Source organism: Triturus cristatus, chromosome 10, assembly GCF_964204655.1.
Source record: "Triturus cristatus chromosome 10, aTriCri1.1, whole genome shotgun sequence".
NCBI lineage: Eukaryota > Metazoa > Chordata > Amphibia > Caudata > Salamandridae > Triturus > Triturus cristatus.
Window position 1 is genome coordinate 639,065,404 of NC_140593.1, and position 27,408 is coordinate 639,092,811.

A 27,408-nucleotide genomic window follows, 5' to 3' on the forward strand; every position below is an offset into this window, starting at 1 on the left:
CGTTAGTTTCTCCTTGTCACAGAGCGAGCATTAAATGTCACTCTTTACTCCGGCCCCCCTACTACGCTTTCCCTAAACTGTTTGGTAGGCACACTTGTCATATAAATCCACATATAATTCTCTCTTTTTCTGTACAGGTAAAGAAAATAAACGTGTAAAGGCAGTTACTGGGAGGCAGGCTTAGGGACTGCTTTAAATTCACCCCTTATTGAGTCTGGGCTGAAAATCATTCAATTCTGCTGAGGACACACGGGCAGAGTGTATATAAATATCTCGGGCTCTCCAGATAGCCGGCAGATTTATTCCGCTGCCAAGCCTGCAGAAAATTGACTTGTTTCATGGAGGCAGGCTATTGACACATTACCGCGAGGAGGGTTAAGAGAGAAAGAAGCGAGACCGGCTCCCCTCTATTATACGATAATGTAATCAGCAGTGTGGGAAATGGCTGTGGGTAAAATGGCATCACTGACATTTATATTAGAGGATATTGATGGCAGGAGCTGTGCCCGCATCTATCCTGCCTCTCGCTTCCCGGGGATTGACACACAGGCGCTTGTTGGCTGCCTTTCCTCCCCAGCTCCTACGGCGGAGCGCCTGTCCTCGCGCCTCCGTCTTCTCTTTCACTTGCCCCCTCTGTCGCTCCCGCCTGTGGGTCCCCCTATGCCGCCTCTTCCATCCCCGCAGATCTTTCCCACCTTGCCTCAGTCCCGCGGACACCCCTCTCAGTGCTCGCTCACTACTCACTGCCACCTTGTCCTTTTTTACTTCCTCTTCCCTTTCTTCCCTCTCCCCGTAGTCCCCTCATACTCTTTTTTTTGTCTCATTTTCTCACATTCCTGTATGTTCACACTCCTTTCACTAAACCGTCCTTCGCGTGCTCATTCTCTATGTGTCTGTCACCCTCCTTGTGAATACATCAAGTGAAGGTGATGCCCGTGCACTTTGTTAAGTCTGATACAAGCTGCTTGTGCACTTATGGGGTGAGGTACATACACGATGAAGAGTGGCCACGCTTTCTGCACGCTATGCTATACATATCTTTATGTAGATGTAAAGGCCAATTGCTAGGCACTGCCGCCTGCTCTACTTCAGCGCATTCAATTTTCAGTATTTGTATAGCGCTTCACAGCACTTGTGTTGTGTGGCTCCGCAGCACTGTTCTGGTCCGGTTAGAAGAGGCTTCCCATGGTTGGTAGAGTGCATGTTCATAGTGGTGTAACCTGCGGGGGGAGCATTGGGCATCGTGTGAGAGCCGTGGGGATGCTCCCCTTGTGTAGGTACGGATTTGGCACAGCGCCTACACGTGGCAGTGATGCCAGAGGGTGTAAGGTGCGTGTAGTGGAGTTTGAGTTTACGTACCATCATCTGATGGGCTCGGCCGTTGGGTCGTTTTGAGAGTGCGTTTTGACGCGACTTTGTTATGGGGCACTTTTACGCCCCGCCATTTTCAAATGTCACCAGCCGCCACTGAGAGACACAGAGTTGGCGCTAGAGAGATGGAATGAAGCATTGAACACACCACTGTCAGAGGCCGACTGGGGATATTGCTGCACACTGACCAAGCTGCTTACACCAAACTGTAATTTACGTATCATTCATTTTAAATATCTGCAACAAATGTCTTATACAACAGTGCAATTGAATAGGTATGGATTGTGAAGGAATGCTGAGTGTAAACAATGTGGAAATATGAAAGCAGATTTTCTACGTTAGTTGGGCATGCCCTTCAGTCAGAGATTACTGGAGAGAGGTGACGGATACACCGCGAAGTATGCGGCTTGAGCCTGTCCCTAACACTCCACAACTCTGTCTCCTTGGCCAAGTAATGACTCAGAGGCCTTCTAGTCGTAGATTAACTGTGATAGCTCTATTACTAGCCAAAAGACGCATAGCAATGTATTGGGGCAGCAGGAGAACCCCAAATACAAAAAGCTCTATTAAAGACATGTTGTACTGTAAAGAACAACTAGAAACATATGCAGAGGAGTTACCTGTGACCTCGAGACCGAAAGATATATGGAACCCTATCATTCAATACCTGCAAACACTGGGAAACACCTTGTCAGAGGGAAGGGAGAGGAAAGCCTCAAATGACCAATACAATTCGAAGTGTCGGGGAAATGCCATCAGTCAGTAAAACGGAATGTGGCGCAATACTTAACAAAATAACATGCTGTATTGTAAGATGCTATATTCGACTCAGATGTGTCATGCCAACGTATGCGTTTACTGGATAATAAATAAACAAAAAATAAACAAAAATTTTAAAAAAGGTCTCACAGCCCTGGAGTTGCTAACTGCTTCGGGTTGATCTGTTCATTCAATCGCAATGAAGGAAAAACAAGGAGAAATCAGTAAAAATGAGGGAAAGCAACGAGAAGGCACCCAAAAAACAGGGGAAAAAGCAAGAAGAATGTAGTGAATAAGAGGGAATAAGGAGAAGGCAAGGAAAGCAGTGAAAAATTATGGAAAAGCAAGGAGAAGGTTTTCAAAAAATAGGGGAAAAGCAGGATAAAGCTATGAAAAACAAGGGAAAAGCAAGGAGGTGGTCCTCAAAAAACAGGTGGAAAAACGGGGATAAAGCAGTGAAAACGAGGGAAAAGGAGGAGAAGGCACCCAAAAAAACAGGTTAAAAGCAAGGAGAAGGTTGTGAATACGATGGAAAAGCAAGGGCGAGATTAGCAAAAAACGGAAAAAACACAAAGAAAGCAGCGAAAACGAGGGATAAGCAAGGAGATGGTACTCAGAAACCTGGAAGAAAGCAAAGAGAAAGCAGTGAAAATGAGTGAGAGGAAGAGCGATGCAGCAGCTTGAGGAAGTGGGGTTGCAGTGGGGCCTCTATCAAGTAGGTCGAGGGAAGGGCACAGGGTGGTGATGGGAGGCAGGAGAAAACTGGTGGCAGGAGAAATCAGTGAAAAACAAGGTAAAAGCAAGGAGAAGGCACTCATAAAGCGGGGAAAAAGATAGGAGAAAGCTGTGAAAATTAGGTAATAACTAGGAGAAGGCTTTCAAAAAAATGGGTGAAAAGTAGGAGAGAGCAGTGAAAAATGAGGGGAAAAACAAAGAGAAGGCTTTCAAAAAAGTGGGGCAAAGCAGGGAAAAACAGGGAAAAGGAAAAGGAAGAAGGCACTCAAAAAACGATGGAAAATGGAGAGGAAACTGAAAACAAGAGAAAAGGAGGAGAAGGCACTCAATAAATGGGAAAAGCAAGGCAAAGGCAGCGAATACCAGGGAAAAGCAAGGACAAGGGTATCAAAACAGGGAACAAACACAGAGAAAGCAGTGAAAAAAGGGAAAAGCATGGAGAAGGCTCTCAAAAAACAAGGGGAAAAGAAAGGCGGAATCCCTGTAAATGAGGGGAAAGCAAGAAGAAGGTACTCAAAAAAATGGTGGAAGAAGTGAGGAGAAAGCAGTGAAAGCAAGGGAAAAGCAAGGAGAAGGCACTCAAGAAACTGGAAAATAAGCAAGGTGGAAACAGTGAAAATGAGGGAAGAGCAAGGAGGTGGCACTCAAAAAGCAGGGGAAGAAGTGAGGAGAAAGTGGCAAAAACAAGGGAAAATCAAGAAGGCACTCAAACAACTGGAAAAAGCAAGGACAAGACAGTGAGAAATGATACAAAAGCAAGGAGAAGGCACTCAAGAAAAAGCAGGAGAAAGCAGTGAAAGTTGAGGGAAAAGCAAGGAGAAGACACAAAAAACAGGAGAAAAAGCAAGGGGAAAGCGGTGACAACCAGGGGAAAGCAAAGAAAAGGCAGACACAAAATGGGGGAAAAGCAAGGAGAAGACAATGAGAAATTATGGAAAAGCAAGAATAAAGTTTCAAAAAACAATGGAAAAAGCAGAGAACAACAAGAGAAAAGCTAGGAGAAGGCACTCAAAAAACAAGGGAAGAAATGAGGAACAAGCAGTGAAAGCAAGGAAAAAACAGGCAAAAGGCACATAACATTAAAGATCGTCATATGACCCAGGGAACAGCCGGTTCCAAGGTGATTTCCTAAGTCATGAATACTGTTCGGTCCATGGTTAAGCATAACATTCAAATCCAAGAGCTGATTCTGTCCCAGGATTTGGAGTTCCTATTTCCTACAGAGACCTGGGAAAGAGAGGACTCTGGTCCTGATCTTGTAGCAGCCGTAGCCCCAGGTAATGCTATTGCTAGATTAGATAGACGCCTGCCTAGAGGAGGCGGTCTGGCCATGATTTGTAAAGACTCTTAACTGTACTCTAGAGCCCCCATGCCAAATGGCACTTACTATTTATGAGATGGCAAGCTTTAGAATCAATCCTAATAATAATTCTACATTCTCAGGGTCATTGGTGTACCACACATCAGGCTCTCACCCTAAGTTTATTGAGACATGCAGCTTAGCGTTTGAACCCTACATTGCCTGCCCCAACTTTACCATTCTGGTGGACTTTAATTTTCACCTGTAGGGCACTGATTGCACTGACTCTACTAGATTTCTGGAACTCATGAAGGATTTTGGTTTCAGGCAAGTGGTTAACTCATCCACGCAAACGGAAGGGCATACCATAGATTGTATTTTTGTTAATCACAGGGCTGTGGGAATGGAAGATGCTCTCCTACTCTGGAGGACCGACCATCATGTGGTACTTTTTAAAATTACTATACAAGCGTCCAGAGGTCAGTTGCAGAGTAATATCACCACGTTCAGGAAGTGGATTAAAATCTTGGCTGCAAGCCTAGAGGTTGCAAAAGTGTGAATCCTTAGAAAGGATTGATAGTCAACCGGAACTCACCGCAGATGACTTTCACTCATGGGTGGGGACCACCATCAATCAAATTTCTCCTCTTGCCCATAACACAGGGACTAGAACCAAAGCTTCTGCCCCTTGGTTTTTAGAGGCTCTTAAAGAGCTTGGACGTTTATGCAGGAGGCAAGAATGGAAGTGGAGGATAACTCCCTCCATTGCAGAAAAGAAAAGCACAAATAACTGTTGTTTAGTTAAAAACGTGCAATCTTGTAAACTAATTCCTCCTGTTTCTCTACAAAACTAAGGTTGGCCATTAATACTCCCAAAGAACTCATTAAAGTGAGGAATATTCTTTCAATCCCCTCAACTCAGCAAGCCGCTGAAAGTTCCCAGGGCTTTTGTAATAGTGTGGCAGCTCACTTTAAGGAAAAGATCCTGAAGATTATTGCCTGTTTTAATGTTAAGGAGGATTTCCCTCCTTCAGAAAAAGACGAAGATACAATTAATCTCGCTTCCATGGTTACACTCTCTGGCTTTATCCCTATCTAGACTATGACATTTAAGCAACTTCTTCTACACTTACGATCTGGCACTCCTGAAGATCGGTGCCCTCCTAGAATTTTTCTGTTTCAGTTTTGTCAGATTGCATTTTTTCTTGAAAAAGTGTACAGTCAAATTCTTTCTACAGGGATTTTTCCTCAATCCTGGAAGGAGGCTATAGTTGGCCCTCTTAAGAAAAAGTCTCACCGCTACTCTGAATATTTAAGTAACCTGCTTCCTATTTATCTTTTACCCGCACCAGTTAAGATATTGGAAAAGTATCTTAATCAGGAACTGGTAGAGTTTATGGTCTTTTAGGATCCTTCAGGAATGGGTTTAGAAGTGGCCATATCACGGAATCTGCTGTGCTGTCAGCTACTGATGCCATTCGGTGTCAGGTTGATCAGGATGGATCTGCTATCTGGGTGCTGCTGGACCTTTCTGCAGTGTTTGATATGGTGTCCCCCTCCCTCCTGGTTTACAGACTTCACCAGGCAGGGTTGAGGGACCCACCCTGGCCCTTATGGTGTCCTTTCCAGCCAACAGAACTAACACTGTGAGTTATGGTCCTTTTAGGGCAAGCTCGTTCCATTTACCCTGTGGGTTGCCACAGGACTGTTGTCTCAGCCCAATGCTGCTCAATTTATATTTAGCCTCCCCTTGGCCAAGCTGATTAGGTCCTTTGGCTTCTAAGTGCTTTCTTACGCAGACAATAACACAGATCATCGTATCAGTATCTGACGACATCCTGGTGGTGGATGATAGGTTTTAGATATTATGGGGCACATGCATCATTGGAAATTGCGCTCGCAAAGGGGCAGATTCACAGAATCTGCCCCTTTGCGCCCGCAATTTTTGCATTTGGAATGCATCATCCCAAGTGCAAACATCGCAATTTGCGATTGCATTTAAGGAATCACAAATTGCAATGCCTTAAATGCAATGCAAGATTGCATTTCAAATAGCGATTTCGCTATTATGCACCGTTAAATACTGATTATTCCAACCTGATGGTATTTAGCTGAAACTTTGAAAAATGCACTAAAGTGCATTTTTCAAAGTTTCAGGTTCCACACACACATGCACTTGGGGCATGTGTGTGCGCAACATGGGTGCACATCACTATTTCAGGGGTCCTTTTGACACCCATGCCCCCTTGAAATTGCATGCGCAATTTGCAAATACCTATAAGGTACTCGCAAATTACGCATGCAATTTCCCATTCATTGCTATGGACCTGTAGGCCCATAGGAATGAATGGGAAGCCATTCCTTAATTGCGAGTCGCAATTTGCGAGTCACAATTAAGGAATGTTTAGGAATCGCTATTTTAATAGCGATTCCTACTTGCATAGGCTTTTGCGAGTCTTTAATTGCGATTCCTTAATAATCGCAATTAAGGACTCGCAAAAGCATTTCTTGATGCATGTGCCAGTATATGATTAACAAAAAACAACTGGATGTAGGAGAATTGGCTGAAACTGAATGCCGATAAGAAGGAGATTCTCATTTTTGGAGTGCAAACATCGGCATGGTCGGAACTGTGGTGGCCAGAGTTCTGCGGCCCCTTACCTCTTCCTGTCCTGTTTTCTTTCATTTGCTACTCAATCAAAAAGGACTGTTAGCTCTTGCTTCCACCTTATCAAAATTTTAAGAAAGATCTTTCCTCTCATTCCAGCCGAGTTCAGAGCTACAGTGGTCATTGCACTTAATGCATCACACTTTAATTACTGTAATTCTCTGTCCCTAAGTTCCTGTTTGTCAAAGAGGGCATTTGCTCCCTGCACTAGTTGCTGGTCAGGAAGCCAGTGACTTTCAAAGTACTCTGTCTAGTTTACACTGCCTCCCACTGTCAGGAGCTGTTGCACTTGAGAACAGCCTTCCACTAGTATATTCCCAGCTGACAGCTGAGGTCTGCCTCTTTTAGGAAGGTGAAAATACTAGGATTTTGAAAAGTCAGGTGGGGAGCTGTCCATTAGGGTTGCTGCGGCTAGGTTGTGGAATACCCTACCCACTCATATTGCTAGTATCTTCTCCCTTGCTCCTTTTTACAAGCACTTGAAACCCTTTTTTTCTCCCTTCTGAATGCTTAAGGATGGTCGTCCTGGTGAAATTTGTCTTGCTTTTAGTTAGCACGTTGACACCCTTGGGTATAATGTGCTCTACAATTTTCAAAAATACAAATACACTCAAGACACAGGGGAAAAGGCAAGGAGAAAGCAGTGAAAACAAGGGAAAAGCAAGGAGAAGGCACTCAAGATATGGGGGGGGGCAGAAGCAAGGAGAAAGCAGTGAACATGAGGGAAAAGCAAGGAGAAGACACAAAAACAGGGGGGAAAGCAAGGAGAAAGCAGTGAAAAGGAGGGAAAAGCAAGGAGAAGACACTCAAAAAATAGGGGAAAAGCAAGAGGAAAGCAGTGAAGCGAAGGAAAAGAAAGGAGAAGGCTCTCATAAAACAGGAAAAAAGCAAGAGAAAGTAGTGAAAATGGAAATGCAAGGAGAAGACACAAAAAACGGGGAAAAGCAAAGGCGAGAGCAGTGAAAAGGAAGGAAAAGCAAGGAGAAAACACTGGGCCTGCTCAATGGGGTTGTGTTGCACCCTCTATCAAGTAGGTACTGGGAGGCAGTGGGAGGGCTAAGTTGGAGTTGGGAGCAGAAATGAGGGGAAATAGGAGAAAGCAGTGAAAAACAAGAGAAAAGCAAGGAGAAGGCACTCAAAAAACAGGTGAAAAGCAGGAGAAAACAGTGAAAAACGAGTGACAAGCAAGGAGAAGGCCCTCAAAAAGTGGGAAAGAGCAAGGAGAAGGCACTCAAAACACAGAAAAAGAAGCGAGGAGAAAGCAGTGCAAGCAAGGGAAAAGCAAAGAGAAGGCACTCAAGAAATGGGGGACAGCAAGGGGAAAGCAGTGAAAATGACAGAAAAGCAAGGAGAAGGCACTCCAAAAACAAGGGGAAAAAGCAAGTAAAAGACAGGAGCAAGAACGATGCAGCAGCATATAGTAAACTGGGCCTGGGGCCGGCTCCTGGGGTTGCAGGACCAGCACCTGCTTGACAGGCATGAAGCTGGAAGGACAAGCTTATGAGGGGCGGTGGTAGGTTAGGTGGATTTGTAACCTATACTTGTGGTAAGGCCTGTGATCTGGAGTGCATATACCTGTTGAAGCTGCAGTACCCAGATCATCGTGGTGGGGAACTAGTAAGAAGGGGCAAGAACTTGGACCTTGCACACATGCCTTTTTTGTTAGCTACTGACCATGTTTGGTACTCCATCCACTGGCACAAACCCTCTTGATCCTGGTTCTCCTTGTTCTGGTCCTTCTGAGCCTCGTCATTTTGGTTTAGGACCTCCTGCCACCTTTGTTAAGCCCTCTTAGTCGTCCTAGCTTTGTGTGGCCTTGTTCCATTTTTCCTCCTTACCCCAGTCCTGCTGCCCCAGTTTCTTTTTTTTTTGTGTTGTTATTTTTTATTGAGATTTTTAAGACAAACAATACCAAGTTCACCCCGGTTAGAGCAAGCCAAAATGACTGAAGTACAATGAACGGTTATGCCTGTAAATAGTAACCCAAGGGCTCTAAATGAAAGGACATAACCAAAACAACAGGGAAATAATTACTATGGTGGATGTTGGTAGAATGCAAAAAAGAATTCCAGGAAGAGAGTAGGATGGGAACAGGAGGGTAAGGGTGCAGTAGAGGTGTAGCAACTCGGATAAGAAAGTGGAGGAAACAAAGGAGGCATAGGTGAGGGGGTGACAGGGGGATGGGGAGGGGCAGACTGGATGAGGGGAGGGGAAAACACATATAGCTGGGTAGAGAAAGAGAGTGGGGCACATGTGGTGGGTTAGGAGGGGGACAAGGGGCAAAAAGGGGGGGAAGGATCTGTGGGATGACAGATTGAGAATACCCCCATCGAAGCAGACACATAACACACAGCTTCTGCCCTCCTGCAAGTAAGGAGACCAGATAAGAAGAAATATGTTGGCCTTATCCAGCAAATTGTAGACAAGTGACTGTTTTGTACATAGCCGTGAGCCATTCCTCATTTGTCGGCAGCTGTGGGGAATTCCAGTGATGTAGGATGCAAATACTAGCTGCTGTAATGGCGGTGGTGAGCAACCTATGGGTATGATGAGTCAACTAGGAAAAGTCTGCCAGATCATGGAGTAGGACCAATCCGGCCCAGCAATGGAACCGGCACGGCCATTGACTCCTTCAACATAGACCCCACCTTGGCCCAGAAGGAGTGGATGTCTGGTAATTTGTTGAGCAGATGACCAATGTCACAATGAACTTTGCTGCATCTCCAGCAAGACAAGTAGAGCAATGAAGCTGCTGACCGGAGCCTCGCCGTAATCCAGTGCCACCCTTGCAGGATCTTCACAAGGCAGAATTTCATCCAGGCCTCCTGTGTGCCCTGGCCAAGGTTCTCTAGAAGCTCTGCCCAGTTCTCTTCCTCATGCTCCACCTGAAGGCGAGCCTACCAGGTTGCCTTCAGACGTTCCACTTGCAGCTGTGAGTAGAGATGGCGAATCAAAAGGTTATACACAATGGACATCACACCCTTAAACTGCCCTTGTGTATTAAGACAGATGAGCACTGGAGAGGGAGGGATGGGCCACAGCGGAGGGCCTAGCCTGCGTGAGAGGCAATGGCCCATTGTTTGTAGTGCCACTGTTGGTTAGGAGGGACGCCGAATTCTTCGTGCAGTGTCACAAAGGATTTGAGTTTGCCTCAGGACATCAGGTGGCTCGGAGTATGAATCCCCTTGTCTCACCAGAGGCACCAATTTAGCATTGCCCCCCATTCTGATTCCATAGTTGTACCAGATGGGTCCCTTTACATGAAGGTGAGCGTCCACCGAAAGGAGCTAGTGGGTCCGCGCCCATGTTTTGGACATCGCCTGCAACATGGGGTGTGCCGGCCCGGCCCTGGAGGCGACGGCATATGTAGGGAGCGCAGCCCTGCTGGACAATCCATGAGTCGATTCTCTATTTTAACCCACACGGGGCTGGAGGCCAAGGCCTCCAGAGGACCTATGGGCATTGAGTTTCCAATAGCCAGGTGGTGTCTCATTGGCTCCCAGATGAAGGACTTGTTAACCTGCTGTAGCACCTTAAGGGACGTCAACAGGGGGAGCATGCCAGTACATAGGTGAATGGCAGGAGGGTCACCAAATTTATCTCCTGCATCGTCCCCACAATGAAAGGTTCAGGTGGGTCCACTTCTCTAAATCAAGCCTCAGCCACTCCAAGCGTGGGTCCAGGTTATCTGCCACCATGCACTCCAAACCCCTGTTAATGTAGATGCCCAGGTATATAAAACAGGAGGCCCTTCACTAGAACTGGTGTTGTGTTGTTCCTATATATATCCTATACAGAATCTGCACATTCGGATGACATGAACTGTGGGTTTGGTGGCAGAGTGACTCTGAGCACCCCAACCGGAAATGTTAGCCTGTTTGCATTAGCTAGCTCACAGTGTCACTAGTATATCCTCTTATTGGGGAGAGAATAGTTTCTGGGAACCTTAGAACATGACAACCCTGATCCCACAGGATCGTGGAAACAATGTACTACTTTTCGCTCAGTCACTCGTGCTCACTTATTCGGTCTCAGAGAATTACACAGAAGAAACTTGCCTGGTTTCCAAGAACCCTTATGAATATTCATTCATAGTGTGTGAGTCTATTGATGAAGTTATAGGACTCTATTGTTTAGGAGAAGCCCTCCTTCTGCACCCAGGACTCGAACTAGGTAAAGGTTCAATCTTAAAGGCTCGTTACTGTGTAGTATAAGGGAGATAATGTAGGTGACGGTGTATGATATTACCCAGGCCTATATTAGGATACCTATATGAAACATAACACCCACTCCTCTTCCAAACAGTCAATAATGATAAAATGCTAGCAAACTATTCTCTTTACTAGATAGTAGCGCATAGAAACTATCAGTGAGCATTGTATATTTTGCTCCTCTTTGTGCCATTTCCATCTGTTTTTCAGTTAGATTGTATTCTGTAAACAGAGAGGTACTGTTGATAAGACACCAAGACACATAGCCTGCACACAAAGATTGTAGCGTCCAGCTTAATAACAAAATAGAACGTAACTGAGATTGCCCGTGTTGTAATATGGCTAAATCCTGTTCCAGTATGTCTATCGCAGAAGATACTATGTTGCCTAAGGAATATATCCTGGAGTTCAAAGTTGTTAACCCATTGTCTACTACTACTATAGATTTCTCAAAGTTAATGCGGTCTATTTCCTGTATTCTCTCTGCGGCCTCTTGTTGGGATATTTTCCAAATTTCATTATAGGCAGCATAAATACCAGCATATATGAAGTGTTTCGGATGGGGTTTCCTGGGACCTAGTAAAAAATTCCTAAGATCCATGCCTTGTGTGAGGCTAGGTGTTGTTTCACTTCTGTGAGTGTTGAGGTTTCTAGCCAATCAAGGCACCACTTCCCAACACTGTAGGATGTTACTACACCTGGGTGTTCACTTTGTACATAACATGGATCTGGCCTATGGAAACCGAACCCTTTGGTGGTACCCATGAATCTTGTCTGACATCTGTTTGTGCCTAATGGCCTAACCAACCATTCTTTCCATTTAGGGTCTGATCTATTGCACTGTAAAATGTCATCTATTGTTGCCCCTTCTTGTGAAGTCGAATTTTGCCCTCCCATCCATCTGTGATGGTGTTGGAAATCGAGGTGTGTTTAGGTCCTTGTTCTTGGCTAGTCCAAGACAGGATGTCTGTTGCAGAGTGTCATTTAGAAATATCATCTGCTGTGGAATGAGGCATGCTCTAAATAGCGTTTCTGTCCCCTGGACTTGCCAGTTCCTGGAACCCCAGACTGATTTTAAGTCTATTGTGTCCTTCCTTAGGTCAAAACACTGTTCAGACAATTGGGCAATAAAGGAAGCAGAGTAGATTTGTTTGGTGTTTGTCAACATAATTTTCAGTGCCGATGTCGGTGTAACCTTATAATAATATGAGGTCGGGTCAGTGGTGTTAAACCCCAAAAAGTATGAAAATTTCTGTGCAAATGTTTGTGAACTACTTACTGGTGCTGTAGGGCAATGTTCCCACTGGTGCTACATAAAAACATTTCCAGGTGATATAGATTTGTGTACAAAATGATGACCATAATGTTGGTAACAGTACAAAGTGTCATAGTCTGAAAAACCTTCTAACATTTCATTGTTCGGAATTGCGTCCGTTTTCTCTAAATCAGACAAAATGTTATTAACTGTTTCAGAGTCCCAATCATCAGAAAATGTACTGGAGGTAACGATATCACTCGATGAAATTTTAAATACATGAGAATTTTAAAAGTTCAGTAGGACCGAATATTTCGAAATCAAAATGGCTTCAAACTTTACCGTCTGGTATAGGAACTGCTGTAATGTTCACAGATGACAAGTCTCTTTGTTCACGATGTGAGGACTGATGTGGCTTCAGAATTAAATTAACTTTTTGGGCTTTAGAGCTTTGTTGAAGGTATCGTCCATTAACCCCTTTGCTGCTAGGCCTTTTCCCCCCTGTGCTAAGCCTTTTTTTGGCTATTTGGGGTAGTTCGCGCTTAGGCCCCTGTAACTTTTTGTCCTCATAAGGTATCCATGCCAAATTTGCGTCCTTTTCTTCCAGCATCATGGGAATTCTAAAAGTACCCAGGGTTTGTGGATTCCCCTGAAGGGGACCCAGAAATTAGCCAAAATACAGCTAAAGAATATTTTTTGGGGGGAAATGGGAAAAAAGAGCTACAGATGAAAGCGTCTGTTTTTTCCCCTGCAAATGGTATCAACAAAGGGGTTGTGGTGCTGAAATCACCATCTTCCCAGCTTTCAGGGACAAGCAGACTTTTGTCAGAAAACCAAACATTTTTACACAGTTTTGGCATGTTTCTGAGACATAACCTATTTTTGCTATTTTTTGTGCTTTCAACCGCCTTCCAGTTAATGGTAGAAATGGGTATGAAAGCAATAATGGATCCTGGAAAGCTATACATTTTAGAAAAGTAGACAACATTCTGAATTCAGCAAAGGTCATTTGTGTAGATCCTTCAAGGTTTCTTTATAGAAACTGACAGTTGAATATAGGAAACATTGAAAATTAGTTGAAAAAAAAGCCATTTGTGTCAACCTTTTCACCTGTAACTTATTCTAATTATGACAACTGTTTGAAAGCAATATACTGTTACATCCGCTGGACCTTTCTGGTTGTGGGGATATATAGGACTTGTAGGTTCACCAAGAACCTGACGAACCCAGAGCCAATTACTAAGCAGCATCTTGCAATGTTTTTTATATCATGTACCTGGTATATAGCAATTAATTTGGGAAAATATATACATGGAAAAATCGGTATGAAAAACACCTATGTATTTCTGAAATTGGAACAAAATATTGAGTTTAGAAACAGTAGATATTTGCACATTATCGAAATTGTACCCCTACATGAACCTCAAACAGGGTCTGAATTCTTTTGCTCTATCACTGCACTGGGGGTGGTTCTGTGCATGTTTTTCGGGTGGAATTTCCTGGGCTCTTGATGACTTATTCTAAACCTCTGTTTTCTGTTAACTACACTCCGACGTAAGATGCAGTGCTCAATGACTATCCTATTGTGAAATATTTCTGGCCTACATGTTATGCTGCTGACTATATAAATATATATATATATATATATATATATATATATATATATATATATATATATATATATATATATATATATATATATATATATATATATATATGAATGTAAATTCGTCTCTAATGCTGCTGCCTTGGTTAGACGAAAGAACGGACCCAAAACTTCGGTGCCAATCACTGAGTCTTTATTTCATATCACTCTTATATGTGTATATATTCCTCTCCCTTTCACATATATTGCACATGTTCTTCTGTGTTTGCAAAGGCAGCCATTCCTTATTTTTCTATTGACATTACTCACAATATTTTGCATTTTCTAAAGCGGGTCCATAAATTTGTTGATAGCTGGTGAATCGGTTTAAATAAACTGTAACTTGTAATATGGCAATTCTTTTTTTGTTTTTTTGCAGGCTTTGAAAAATGGAATGACAGTAACTGCAAGGAGCAGAAACACTTTCTCTGCAAATTCAAGCCCTAAAAGAACTCTGATGCTCGGACATGAGTGGAACCACCTACACTCCCAGCTGCTTCACCTCATATATATATATATACATATATATATATAGATATATATCAGAATTGTATGCAGACTAGAATAGCTATCGCTATTGATTCATGAGAACCAAACGTCTTTATTGCCCATTAAAATCATTTATCAGTTTACCCACCCTTGCTCTGACGTCTGCCGTTCAAATCCTGCAATTCATTTGTGCGTAACCCATTCAATAACTTACAGTTTAAGGCCTAGAACGTATTATGTAAATTCAACTCAATAAATTCTTGCTAAAGGCTAAATGAATGCTTAGATCCTGAAAAAAACTCTCTTTTATAGGAAACAAATGTTCAATATTTGATTAATTCTTATCAAAAGCTCCTTAAGTTTAATACTATTTTACTCACAAAATGTTTTTAATGAACAAGTGTAAAGACATTTTTCTTTTGTTTGTGCTTTTATGATTGTTTTGCTCAAACATTCGAATAAAGCTTTCTTGATTGATTGATTGAATGCTTAGATCCAACCTGGTCTTCATTTTTACGACTCCCGCAAATCCCAGCACTTTGATGGTATGGATGTGCATGTTTCCTCTTTAGGGTTTGGTTTCTCCTTTGCAGTACAGTATAAACAATGTTCTATACAGCCAGGTCACATTTACTCTCCCGTGAGCATGGAAATATATGAATTAAGTGTATACACAGAATGTGTGTGTCAACTAGTAGTTCATCATATGTTACTAGTTACAATGGCATTGGGCCTATGAGTTCTCACCTCCATTGTCCAATGCCCATAAAGTAACGATCTAAGCACTGCCTCTCTCAACTCATGGGGCTCAGGCATTTTCAGAAAGTATTTGCAAGAGCGAAGTTTTCAAGCAGAAGGTTTAAGCCTCTTTTGTGCACATAATTAAACTGACTGGTAGCATAACTCCCTCACTATACTGAGAATCTCTCATGACAATCATAAGGGAAAACTACTGAAGCTAAAGAGAGCTATCAGCATTGGTGTCCGTTTTTTATGAGATTTGGTAATGATTTGGTATCGTTGCTCTTCTTAGGAGGCGTTATATGGATCCTAAATATAATCTTTTAGGATCACTTTTGTGGAAAAGAATACACTGGTTGGCAAGATTAAACAAGAGCTTTATTTCAACATCGAATTCGGGATGATACGTTTCCGTATTTCCCCCACAGCTGCCCTTCTGTCAGCACAGCACCAACATCGCAAAGCTCCTGAGGTGCAGCAGGTCATTGATCAGAAGGGAGAAAGAGTAAATCGAGAAAGGGCATAAGGGTGAAGAAATATAGAAAGGATACAACACGTGTCCCTCCCAAGGAAATACACAAATACATAAAACAAAACTAAATCCGTTCACCATAATCGCAAACAGTATGATGCCAACAAGAAGTAGACAAAAAAGGTTATAAAGCTATAGCGACAATAGCTTTGAATTTGGATTGACTACGGAAGCAGAGTCTTGGTAGGGTGGACTAAATCTTCAGACCTCATAGGTGTGTACCGCCTTCTTTCCAAATTCTGGACAGCAAATTTCTCACCCTGATGAACAAACTCTTCATCATATTGTGCACATGGTTGATTTTAAATGTGAGCAGGGCAGATCCAATGGTGCTCCGTTTTCATCCAGTTTCGTGGTGTACCATATTATGCCCCACCCACGCTATATTCATAGGAGGAGGTTTTTGGTTTTTTGACTAGCGCCATATATCCTATCATTAAATATATGCTCGTCACCTCCTTGACAGCGTTATAGCAAATGTGGTATCTGTTTAGGTGGTCATGAAATTATCCATAATCTTTTCCACAATTTAACGATTCAGTCCTGACCATGAAGTCATCAGTCTAGTTCCTGGGTGTTTCCCTTTCATGGGTCAAAAAGTTATATGCCAGTTACTGAAAGGGAAGTGATGGAGCACACTTCCAGCATGTTTTCAACAGCACTTTAATCAGAGTGCCACTGACCATAGCAAGCTGCAAGCATTCGTTTATCATTCAGTTTATCCTCTCAATATTCCCATTGGACATAGAACAGTATAAGGTAATAGTTGGCGACAGATGACATTGTCAGTTTACCAAAATCTCTGGTGCACTTCCTTTATAAAAGTCTTTGTTAAGATGTCCAGTTGCACTGAAGTGGGAGTGTGGTGGATTACTTTCACAGCACCCTACTTGGAGCGTTAGTTGTTCAAGCCCAGGATAAATTTGCCTTCAATACATAACGCCCTTATTGGAAAAAAGCTATCTAAGGTCAGTTTACACCTGGGGTGGTTTGGAATCTCAACAGGAATTATGGGGTGTACTGGTGACTTTCACTTTGTTATTTGAAGCACAACTGGCACTGCCCCTTACTGTGTGATTGAATTAGGAATGCATCCCAGCCCACCACTAGCAATTCCATATTCTGATCTTAGTAAGGCTTCTTCTTCATATGTGGCCGTTGTATGCTAAATTAACAATTCTTTCTCTCAGACCCCAGGGTGAATGATTTTGGAACAGCAAGAAAGCCTACCACTTTGAAGATTTAATTTGTTTCTGACTTCCCAATACGGTTTCACTAATTAATTCAAATCGTTTTTAGAGGGCAGGCCTTGGGGTCCAATTTTTTTTTAATGCAATTCAGAGTTTCCTACTCCTCGTCTCTTAAACTTCACACACTTTGATCAATCTCATCACATGAGATGGCCAAGACCACGCCCTTATGAGGAACGTCCTCTACCCATACTTTCTTTATTGCCAATCTCGATAGGCAATCCACTGATATGTTTTTAAGCCCTGGTTAGTGTCCAGCAATTCATTTGTAACCTTCCAACCCCAATAGTCACCTAGGAACTCCGGGGGGATGTGTTGTGGGTCCCTTTATGGTGAAAGCATGAATTAAGGATTTGTGATCAATGCCAACCACAAATGGAATGGCCCAAAGAAATAATTTAAATGTTTGATTACCCAATAGCATTCTAAACCCTCTTTTTCAATCACAGACTAGCTTTTCTCTGATTCCTGTGGGGACCATAATGCAAAGTTATTAATCTTTAGGGCTTATTTACAAGCCCTGTGCACCACCGTAACTTCAATTTTTGTGACATTCCAGTGGAGCAGAGCTTAGCCACATCTACAAGGCCATGTAAAGCCATGCTGCATGGTGTCATAACTAGGAGAAATAACATAATTTCTCCTTGTCTTTTTCTCTTTTCATGTGTGCTGCATTCTGCAGCACTCATAGAAAGAAGAAAAAGCCTCCAGTGGTTGTTTTTGTGCGGGAAGGTATCCCTTCCTGCACAAAAGCAATAATGTCAACAACACAGACATTGTGCAAAATGGTGCAAAATGACTTCTGATGCTGCCCTATGCCAATTCTTTCTAAATATGCCCGTTTGTTTTGCGTCCATGATGTATGATAATGTTGCCTTAAGAGTTTGCATCAGATGTTAAAATGTTCATTTTTATTTATATCAACACACCCTAAGCTAGGTGCTTTCAATATTTTATTTTTAAGAAAAGTGTATGCCTCTGGCAATCATGGGACCTGATATACTGGGCATTTTTTTAGGAGAGACCTTAATGGGTAGTCAATGCTGGCAAATTCTTACACAAATTTTGAACAAAAATTAAAGAGTTATAGGAAAGACCCGAGTGCTCATCCTTATTTTAGGAAGCAGGAGCTTTTTTCACATCTTCAAACTAGGTCTACTTTGGGTTTTACCCCATCTTTGGAAATAGTGTACCCTAAGTATGTTACTGATCCTACCCTAATTTGAATGTGTGTACTTCCTGACGGTTAACTCGCTTCTTTCAACTTCTGCAGCACTTCTCTAAAAGCACAGCGATGCTTCTCGACATCAGCTTTGTTGTCCAAATTGTAATCTAGGAAGCATGCAACATCTTGGGGGCCTTTCCAAATCGGATGATTGATCCTTTGACAGACCAGAGCTGTGGCGGCTATGTTATGCAGATTTGTAGAGTTTACTATCCTGGAGGGTATCCTGGCACTGAAAGGCATGCAGCAGAATCTGATGGCACCCAACAGTTTGCAAAAGACAAGCATTGAAGATGCAATAGGTCTCGCCTTTGATTATGTTAAAGCCATTTGCTTTGCTAATGGTATTGTACAGCAAAGCAAATGGCTTTACCTTAATAAAAGGTGAGACCTATTGCATTTTCTCCTCTTTAGATTTTCACCTCAATTTGCTTCGTTGATTAAGGCCTGTCGTTTTCTACTTTGCAGTATTCGTGAGTGTAAACATTTCATACCCTTCTGCTTGAGACACCGTTTTTTTCATACGTTAAATAAAAGTATTTTGAAATTCGCAACAGCCCCGCTCTGTTTCATCCGAGCAGTTGTGGACTACATTAATCCTTCCTCAGTACAATGGATAGATGGCTGACTTCATTTCCAACCACTGTCTTGGTTAAAGTAGATTTGGAAACTTCATATTCAAGCCAGCCTTACTCTATGAGCACAGGGGTATTGTGATAGCTCTGCCCTTGGGGAGAGATGCAGTCTATAGATGCCACTAGTAAAGCATCGCCACCTTTAGCCTCCATAGCCCACTTGCAGGTGACCACCTATCGCACTACACGCCTGAGTTCTAGGCACTACAGTACTCTGTTGGCATGTCGCCTGGCCACCTATCGCACTACACACCTGAGGTCTAGGCACTACAGTACTCTGCTGGCATGTCGCCTGGTCACCTATCGCACCACACGCCTGAGGTCTAGGCACTACAGTACTCTGTTGGCATGGCGTCTGGCCACCAATCGCACTACATGCCTGAAGTCTAGGCACTACAGTACTCCGTTGGCACGTCGCCTTACCACCTATCGCACCACACGCCTGAGGTCAAGGCACTACAGTACTCTGTTGGCATGTCGCCTGGACACCTATCGCACCACACGCCTGAGGTCTAGGCACTACAGTACTCTGCTGGCATGTCGCCTGGTCACCTATCGCACCACACGCCTGAGGTCTAGGCACTACAGTAATCTGTTGGCATGTCGCCTGGCCACCTATCGCACTACACGTCTGAGGTCTAGGCACTACAGTACTCTGTTGGCATGTCGCCTGGCCACCTATCGCACTACACGCCTGAGGTCTAGGCACTACAGTACTCTGTTGGCATGTGCCTGGCCACCTATCGCACTACACGCCTGAGGTCTAGGCACTACAGTACTCTGTTGGCATGCCGCCTGGCCACCTATCGCACCACACGCCTGAGGTCTAGGCACTACAGTACTCTGTTGGCATGTCGTCTGGCCACCTATCGCACTACACGCCTGAAGTCTAGGCACTACAGTACTCTGTTGGCATGTCGCCTGGCCACCTATTGCACCACACGCCTGAGGTCTAGGCACTACAGTACTCCGTTGGCATGTTGCCTGACCACCTATCGCACCACACGCCTGAGGTCAAGGCACTACAGTACTCTGTTGGCATGTCACCTGGCCACCTATCGCACCACACGCCTGAGGTCTAGGCACTACAGTACTCTGCTGGCATGTTGCCTGGTCACGTATCGCACCATACGCCTGAGGTCTAGGCACTACAGTACTCTGTTGGCATGTCGCCTGGCCACCTATCGCACCACACGCCTGAGGTCTAGGCACTACAGTACTCTGCTGGCATGTCGCCTGGTCACGTATCGCACCACACGCCTGAGGTCTAGGCACTACAGTACTCTGCTGGCATGTCGCCTGGTCACGTATCGCACCATACGCCTGAGGTCTAGGCACTACAGTACTCTGTTGGTATGTCGCCTGGCCACCTATCGCACTACACGCCTGAGGTCTAGGCACTACAGTACTCTGTTGGCATGTGCCTGGCCACCTATCGCACTACACGCCTGAGGTCTAGGCACTACAGTACTCTGTTGGCATGCCGCCTGGCCACCTATCGCACCACACGCCTGAGGTCTAGGCACTACAGTACTCTGTTGGCATGTCGTCTGGCCACCTATCGCACTACACGCCTGAAGTCTAGGCACTACAGTACTCTGTTGGCATGTCGCCTGGCCACCTATTGCACCACACGCCTGAGGTCTAGGCACTACAGTACTCCATTGGCATGTTGCCTGACCACCTATCGCACCACACGCCTGAGGTCAAGGCACTACAGTACTCTGTTGGCATGTCACCTGGCCACCTATCGCACCACACGCCTGAGGTCTAGGCACTACAGTACTCTGCTGGCATGTCGCCTGGTCACGTATCGCACCATACGCCTGAGGTCTAGGCACTACAGTACTCTGTTGGCATGTCGCCTGGCCACCTATCGCACCACACGCCTGAGGTCTAGGCACTACAGTACTCTGCTGGCATGTCGCCTGGTCACGTATCGCACCACACGCCTGAGGTCTAGGCACTACAGTACTCTGCTGGCATGTCGCCTGGTCACGTATAGCACCATACGCCTGAGGTCTAGGCACTACAGTACTCTGCTGGCATGTCGCCTGGTCACGTATCGCACCATACGCCTGAGGTCTAGGTACTACAGTACTCTGTTGGCATGTCGCCTGGCCACCTATCGCACTACACGCCTGAGGTCTAGGCACTAAAGTACTCTGTTGGCATGTCGTCTGGCCACCTATCGCACCACACGCCTGAGGTCTAGGTACTACAGTACTCTGTTGGCAGGTCGCCTGGCCACCTATCGCACTACACGCCTGAGGTCTAGGTACTACAGTACTCTGTTGGCAGGTCGCCTGGCCACCTATCGCACTACATGCCTGAGGGCTAGGCACTACAGTACTCTGTTGGCATGTCGCCTGGCCACCTATCGGACCACACGCCTGAGGGCTAGGCACTACAGTACTCTGCTGGCATGTCGCCTGGTCACGTATCGCACCATACGCCTGAGGTCTAGGCACAACAGTACTCTGTTGGTATGTCGCCTGGCCAACTATTGCACTACACGCCTGAGGTCTAGGCACTACAGTACTCTGTTGGCATGTCGCCTGGCCACCTATCGCACTACACGCCTGAGGTCTAGGCACTAAAGTACTCTGTTGGCATGTCGTCTGGCCACCTATCGCACTACACGCCTGAGGTCTAGGTACTACAGTACTCTGTTGGCAGGTCGCCTGGCCACCTATCGCACTACACGCCTGAGGTCTAGGTACTACAGTACTCTGTTGGCAGGTCGCCTGCCCACCTATCGCACCACACGCCTGAGGTCTAGGCACTACAGTACTCTGTTGGCATGCCATTTGCTACTCTGCACCTACCAGCTTCAACACTACATAGGAAGCAGTGCGGGGGGCCAAGGGCAGCATTCCGTTAGTAAGCCGGTGGGTGGACTCCTGTGGTGGTGATGGGAACAGTACCCTCATCTGCTGCCAGGAAGCATTCCCTGCCACCCTCCAGGTATGCCCACCTCCTGCGCCCGCATGTTAACTTCTGTTTCATCAGTCATCATAGCAGCCGTGGCCCGACTGAGGATCCATCCATTGAACCGACCACCTCCCCCCTCAGCTTCCACATGCATTAATATGTGTATCTAGATGTCTCGACCCCTTTATACCTCAACTTACTGCCCCCCGATTGCCCCCCATCGTGCTTAAGGGTCTTCATGTTCAGGTCGTTTACCAGGGCCCCGGAGAGGAAACTGGGGAATCAGGTGGCAATTGGGGCCCCCCACCATTCCCCCAAACCTTGAACGGATTTTTTAAAAGACACAGGGATCATTCTGCCTAGTGCACACTGGTGTCCTAAAGGATCGTGCACTGTCCGAAGTAATATGTGTGCAATTCTAAATATATGTAAATTAAATGTGCCCCACCCCCCAACTTTACAGCCTGCTGAGGAGAACTGTGCCAAGTACATGTTCGCTTTAGTTTGGTTTTAACTGCACGCCCGCCCCAGACACCACACCGTTGAGCTATTCTTACTTTGCAGCATAATGTACCCCCAAAATAACTCAAGTCTGATCGGTGTCATAATGAAAATGGGGGTATTTTATGCAGAGAAACCATATGCACAATTGCCCGTGCGTGCTTCAGTAGTGCGCGTTGTTAATACGCAACTGAATGTTGTTAATTCTTCAAGCACTGGTGCGGCCAGCTCAGTCGGTGACATGGGGGGGGCAGTCAGTAGATCTGTGTAGCAAGCGCACAACCCACCGTGCTATCTGTGCGGCGAGCGGTTTAATACTGTACTCTAATAGGGAACCCCAGCCTGCAGGACATCATTTAAAAGGGACGAATTGCTTTATTATGTTTACTTATGGTAGCGCTTCGCCTAACGGTGTGATAATCTAATCGCTTCTACATATGATTTTTGATTATTATCCTTTACAATCAGTATAACAAAGTTTGCAGGGGCCAAAGTACAGCGAAAATTTACCTTTATTTTGTGGGTTAATTTTACTCCCAACTATGCATAGCTTACTCCGTTAAAATATCTCGAAAAGCAAGCCTTAAATACAATTGTATATAAAAGAGAAGCATCCATGCCTATTGAAGAGAAACAATAATATTCACACATGAAATAGAAAGGGGTGGGGGGGCCGGGGGGGGGGGGCGAGAGAGCGACAGGAGCGAGAGAGAACAAGAGACATGGTAGAGATCAAAACCAGGGAAGAAAGAGAATCCATGCAGAGACAGTGTATGAGGGAGGGAGAGCACGAAGGCAGTGGATAGAAAAGAGGGAACATTAGAAAGAAAATCAGAGAGAGAGGAGAGAAAAAGCGATAGAAGGGGAAGCGAGAGAGAGAGGACAAAATGGAGAGGCGAGAAGAGAGGTCGTTGCAGAGAGATAGTGGTGAGTGTATGAGAGAGAGAGACTGAGAAAGAGAGGAAGTGAAAAAAAGGGAACATTAGAAAGAAAACCAGAGAGTGAGGGTAGATAGAGCGATAGAAGGGAGACGCGGAGAAGAGAGGGAGAGAGAAAGAGAAGTCGGTGCAGAGAGACAGCGGTAGGAGCACGAGAAGAGAGGAAGAGGAGGCAATAAAGAAAGAGAAGAACAAAGAGAGGAAAGGAGTGTCAAATGAAGATGAAGCACTGGAGAGCAACAGGGACACTGATAGAGACTGGGAGAGAAACAGAGATAGAGTAAGGGAGAAGATAGACAGAGAGAGAGAAAGAGAGAGAGAGAAAGTGAACTAGAGCGGGGGCGCAGGAAAGAGGGTCAGGCTGCTAAATGTCCTTTTCCTTAAAATGATAAAATGCATGGCCTGGAGACCAAGTATTCTGCACGTACGGGACCGCACGCGAGCACCGAGGCTGCATGGGTGGGGCGATCAGGGGAGCCCGTCCCTTCCTTGCTTCAAAGACTGGAGGTGGAGGGGGGGAGCTTGCCTCCTTGAACGTCATTCCTCATTTGAAGCCTACGTACGTGGCCCTACCTGTCTCAGTGGAACCTTATTTACAATCCGGATAACACCTCTCCTTCGTCTGTGTGTGTGTGTGTGTGTGTATGTGGAGGAGGGGGATGGGGGTCCTGTCTACCACCCTAAAGCTGGATATCTAAGGAGGGGGTGGGGGATAGAGACTTTTAGCGGCGGATGATACACTAAAATATAATACTGACTATGTAGCGCACAGCACAACATCCGAGAACTCTTGGCACTTGCGTACAGCGGTCTAGGGGTCTGGGACCAGGAAGCTATAAGGGCACATGCTCCGGCGGCCGCGCAGCGGTGAACAGGGCAGTGGCAGTACCCTGGAGCCGTTTGGTGTCTACCGGCTGCAGTCTTGAAAGTATTTAAAGTAAAGTATTTATTTTTAATTGGAGGCGAATATTGGAGTGCTGTTTTAACTTGTTGAACACTGCTGGGGCATTCTGTGCTTACCTGGGATTGAGGGTGACTGCCTGGGCTCCATCTTGCTTCCTTTCCGCCCCGGTCCGACGCGGTAATCAGTACCGTTGCGCGGAGGGCGGGGAAGGTCAGAGCCAGGCACTTCCCAGGGCGGTTAGCGGTCTAGGGGTCTGGGACCAGGAAGCTATAAGGGCACATGCTCCGGCGGCCGAAGGCGCGCCAAAGGCAAGCCCGTCTGCGCCCGTCCGCGGCCGACCAGGGCCTGGGGCCACCCCCCCTGGTTGTTCCAGCATTAAATTACGGGATAGCACCCATGAACTGTTTGCCCTTCGTCCCCAAATCGGTACAAAAGGGGGTGGTGATGGACGGAGCATCAGAACCAATCAAACACTCGCACCCAGTCAACAGATCTGGGTTTGATCCATCACCGTTCTTTAGCCCACTCTGCCACCCCAGTTCAGACATGGCCATATGCAAATCAGTCTGACCCTGTGCCTCATGGGAACAGTCCAGCCCGAACTGCCAAGCCATGCCTTCCCTGGACCGGAAACAAGCTTCCTAGGACCGGTTTCTGGCATTTCAGCCGTCTTCAGCCAGGCTTGCTTGAATCCAGTGGCAAAGTGAGCAAGGGACTCACGTCTGAGCATACCCTGCCAACTTATGGCGAACAAAGCGGTACAAAAGGGGGTGGTGATGGACGGAGCATCAGAACCAATCAAACACTCGCACCCAGTCAACAGATCTGGGTTTGATCCATCACCGTTCTTTAGCCCACTCTGCCACCCCAGTTCAGACATGGCCATATGCAAATCAGTCTGACCCTGTGCCTCATGGGAACAGTCCAGCCCGAACTGCCAAGCCATGCCTTCCCTGGACCGGAAACAAGCTTCCTAGGACCGGTTTCTGGCATTTCAGCCGTCTTCAGCCAGGCTTGCTTGAATCCAGTGGCAAAGTGAGCAAGGGACTCACGTCTGAGCATACCCTGCCAACTTATGGCGAACAAAGCGGTACAAAAGGGGGTGGTGATGGACGGAGCATCAGAACCAATCAAACACTCGCACCCAGTCAACAGATCTGGGTTTGATCCATCACCGTTCTTTAGCCCACTCTGCCACCCCAGTTCAGACATGGCCATATGCAAATCAGTCTGACCCTGTGCCTCATGGGAACAGTCCAGCCCGAACTGCCAAGCCATGCCTTCCCTGGACCGGAAACAAGCTTCCTAGGACCGGTTTCTGGCATTTCAGCCGTCTTCAGCCAGGCTTGCTTGAATCCAGTGGCAAAGTGAGCAAGGGACTCACGTCTGAGCATACCCTGCCAACTTATGGCGAACAAAGCGGTACAAAAGGGGGTGGTGATGGACGGAGCATCAGAACCAATCAAACACTCGCACCCAGTCAACAGATCTGGGTTTGATCCATCACCGTTCTTTAGCCCACTCTGCCACCCCAGTTCAGACATGGCCATATGCAAATCAGTCTGACCCTGTGCCTCATGGGAACAGTCCAGCCCGAACTGCCAAGCCATGCCTTCCCTGGACCGGAAACAAGCTTCCTAGGACCGGTTTCTGGCATTTCAGCCGTCTTCAGCCAGGCTTGCTTGAATCCAGTGGCAAAGTGAGCAAGGGACTCACGTCTGAGCATACCCTGCCAACTTATGGCGAACAAAGCGGTACAAAAGGGGGTGGTGATGGACGGAGCATCAGAACCAATCAAACACTCGCACCCAGTCAACAGATCTGGGTTTGATCCATCACCGTTCTTTAGCCCACTCTGCCACCCCAGTTCAGACATGGCCATATGCAAATCAGTCTGACCCTGTGCCTCATGGGAACAGTCCAGCCCGAACTGCCAAGCCATGCCTTCCCTGGACCGGAAACAAGCTTCCTAGGACCGGTTTCTGGCATTTCAGCCGTCTTCAGCCAGGCTTGCTTGAATCCAGTGGCAAAGTGAGCAAGGGACTCACGTCTGAGCATACCCTGCCAACTTATGGCGAACAAAGCGGTACAAAAGGGGGTGGTGATGGACAGAGCATCAGAACCAATCAAACACTCGCACCCAGTCAACAGATCTGGGTTTGATCCATCACCGTTCTTTAGCCCACTCTGCCACCCCAGTTCAGACATGGCCATATGCAAATCAGTCTGACCCTGTGCCTCATGGGAACAGTCCAGCCCGAACTGCCAAGCCATGCCTTCCCTGGACCGGAAACAAGCTTCCTAGGACCGGTTTCTGGCATTTCAGCCGTCTTCAGCCAGGCTTGCTTGAATCCAGTGGCAAAGTGAGCAAGGGACTCACGTCTGAGCATACCCTGCCAACTTATGGCGAACAAAGCGGTACAAAAGGGGGTGGTGATGGACGGAGCATCAGAACCAATCAAACACTCGCACCCAGTCAACAGATCTGGGTTTGATCCATCACCGTTCTTTAGCCCACTCTGCCACCCCAGTTCAGACATGGCCATATGCAAATCAGTCTGACCCTGTGCCTCATGGGAACAGTCCAGCCCGAACTGCCAAGCCAGGCCTTCCCTGGACCGGAAACAAGCTTCCTAGGACCGGTTTCTGGCATTTCAGCCGTCTTCAGCCAGGCTTGCTTGAATCCAGTGGCAAAGTGAGCAAGGGACTCACGTCTGAGCATACCCTGCCAACTTATGGCGAACAAAGCGGTACAAAAGGGGGTGGTGATGGACGGAGCATCAGAACCAATCAAACACTCGCACCCAGTCAACAGATCTGGGTTTGATCCATCACCGTTCTTTAGCCCACTCTGCCACCCCAGTTCAGACATGGCCATATGCAAATCAGTCTGACCCTGTGCCTCATGGGAACAGTCCAGCCCGAACTGCCAAGCCATGCCTTCCCTGGACCGGAAACAAGCTTCCTAGGACCGGTTTCTGGCATTTCAGCCGTCTTCAGCCAGGCTTGCTTGAATCCAGTGGCAAAGTGAGCAAGGGACTCACGTCTGAGCATACCCTGCCAACTTATGGCGAACAAAGCGTTACAAAAGGGGGTGGTGATGGACGGAGCATCAGAACCAATCAAACACTCGCACCCAGTCAACAGATCTGGGTTTGATCCATCACCGTTCTTTAGCCCACTCTGCCACCCCAGTTCAGACATGGCCATATGCAAATCAGTCTGACCCTGTGCCTCATGGGAACAGTCCAGCCCGAACTGCCAAGCCATGCCTTCCCTGGACCGGAAACAAGCTTCCTAGGACCGGTTTCTGGC

At 46.1% G+C, this 27,408-nt stretch overlaps 1 protein-coding gene across 1 annotated transcript in view; it reads left to right on the plus strand.

Moving 5' to 3' along the window:
- LOC146789831 (regenerating islet-derived protein 4-like) overlaps positions 1-14,919 on the plus strand; it is a 191,697-nt gene extending 176,778 nt beyond the window's left edge. The window contains exon 6 of the mRNA XM_085632189.1: positions 14,324-14,919. Within this exon, the coding sequence (XP_085488315.1) occupies positions 14,324-14,391 (68 nt within the window). The 3' untranslated portion in view covers positions 14,392-14,919. The remainder of the gene's footprint in view (positions 1-14,323) is intronic.
- Positions 14,920-27,408: the final 12,489 nt, after the last annotated feature.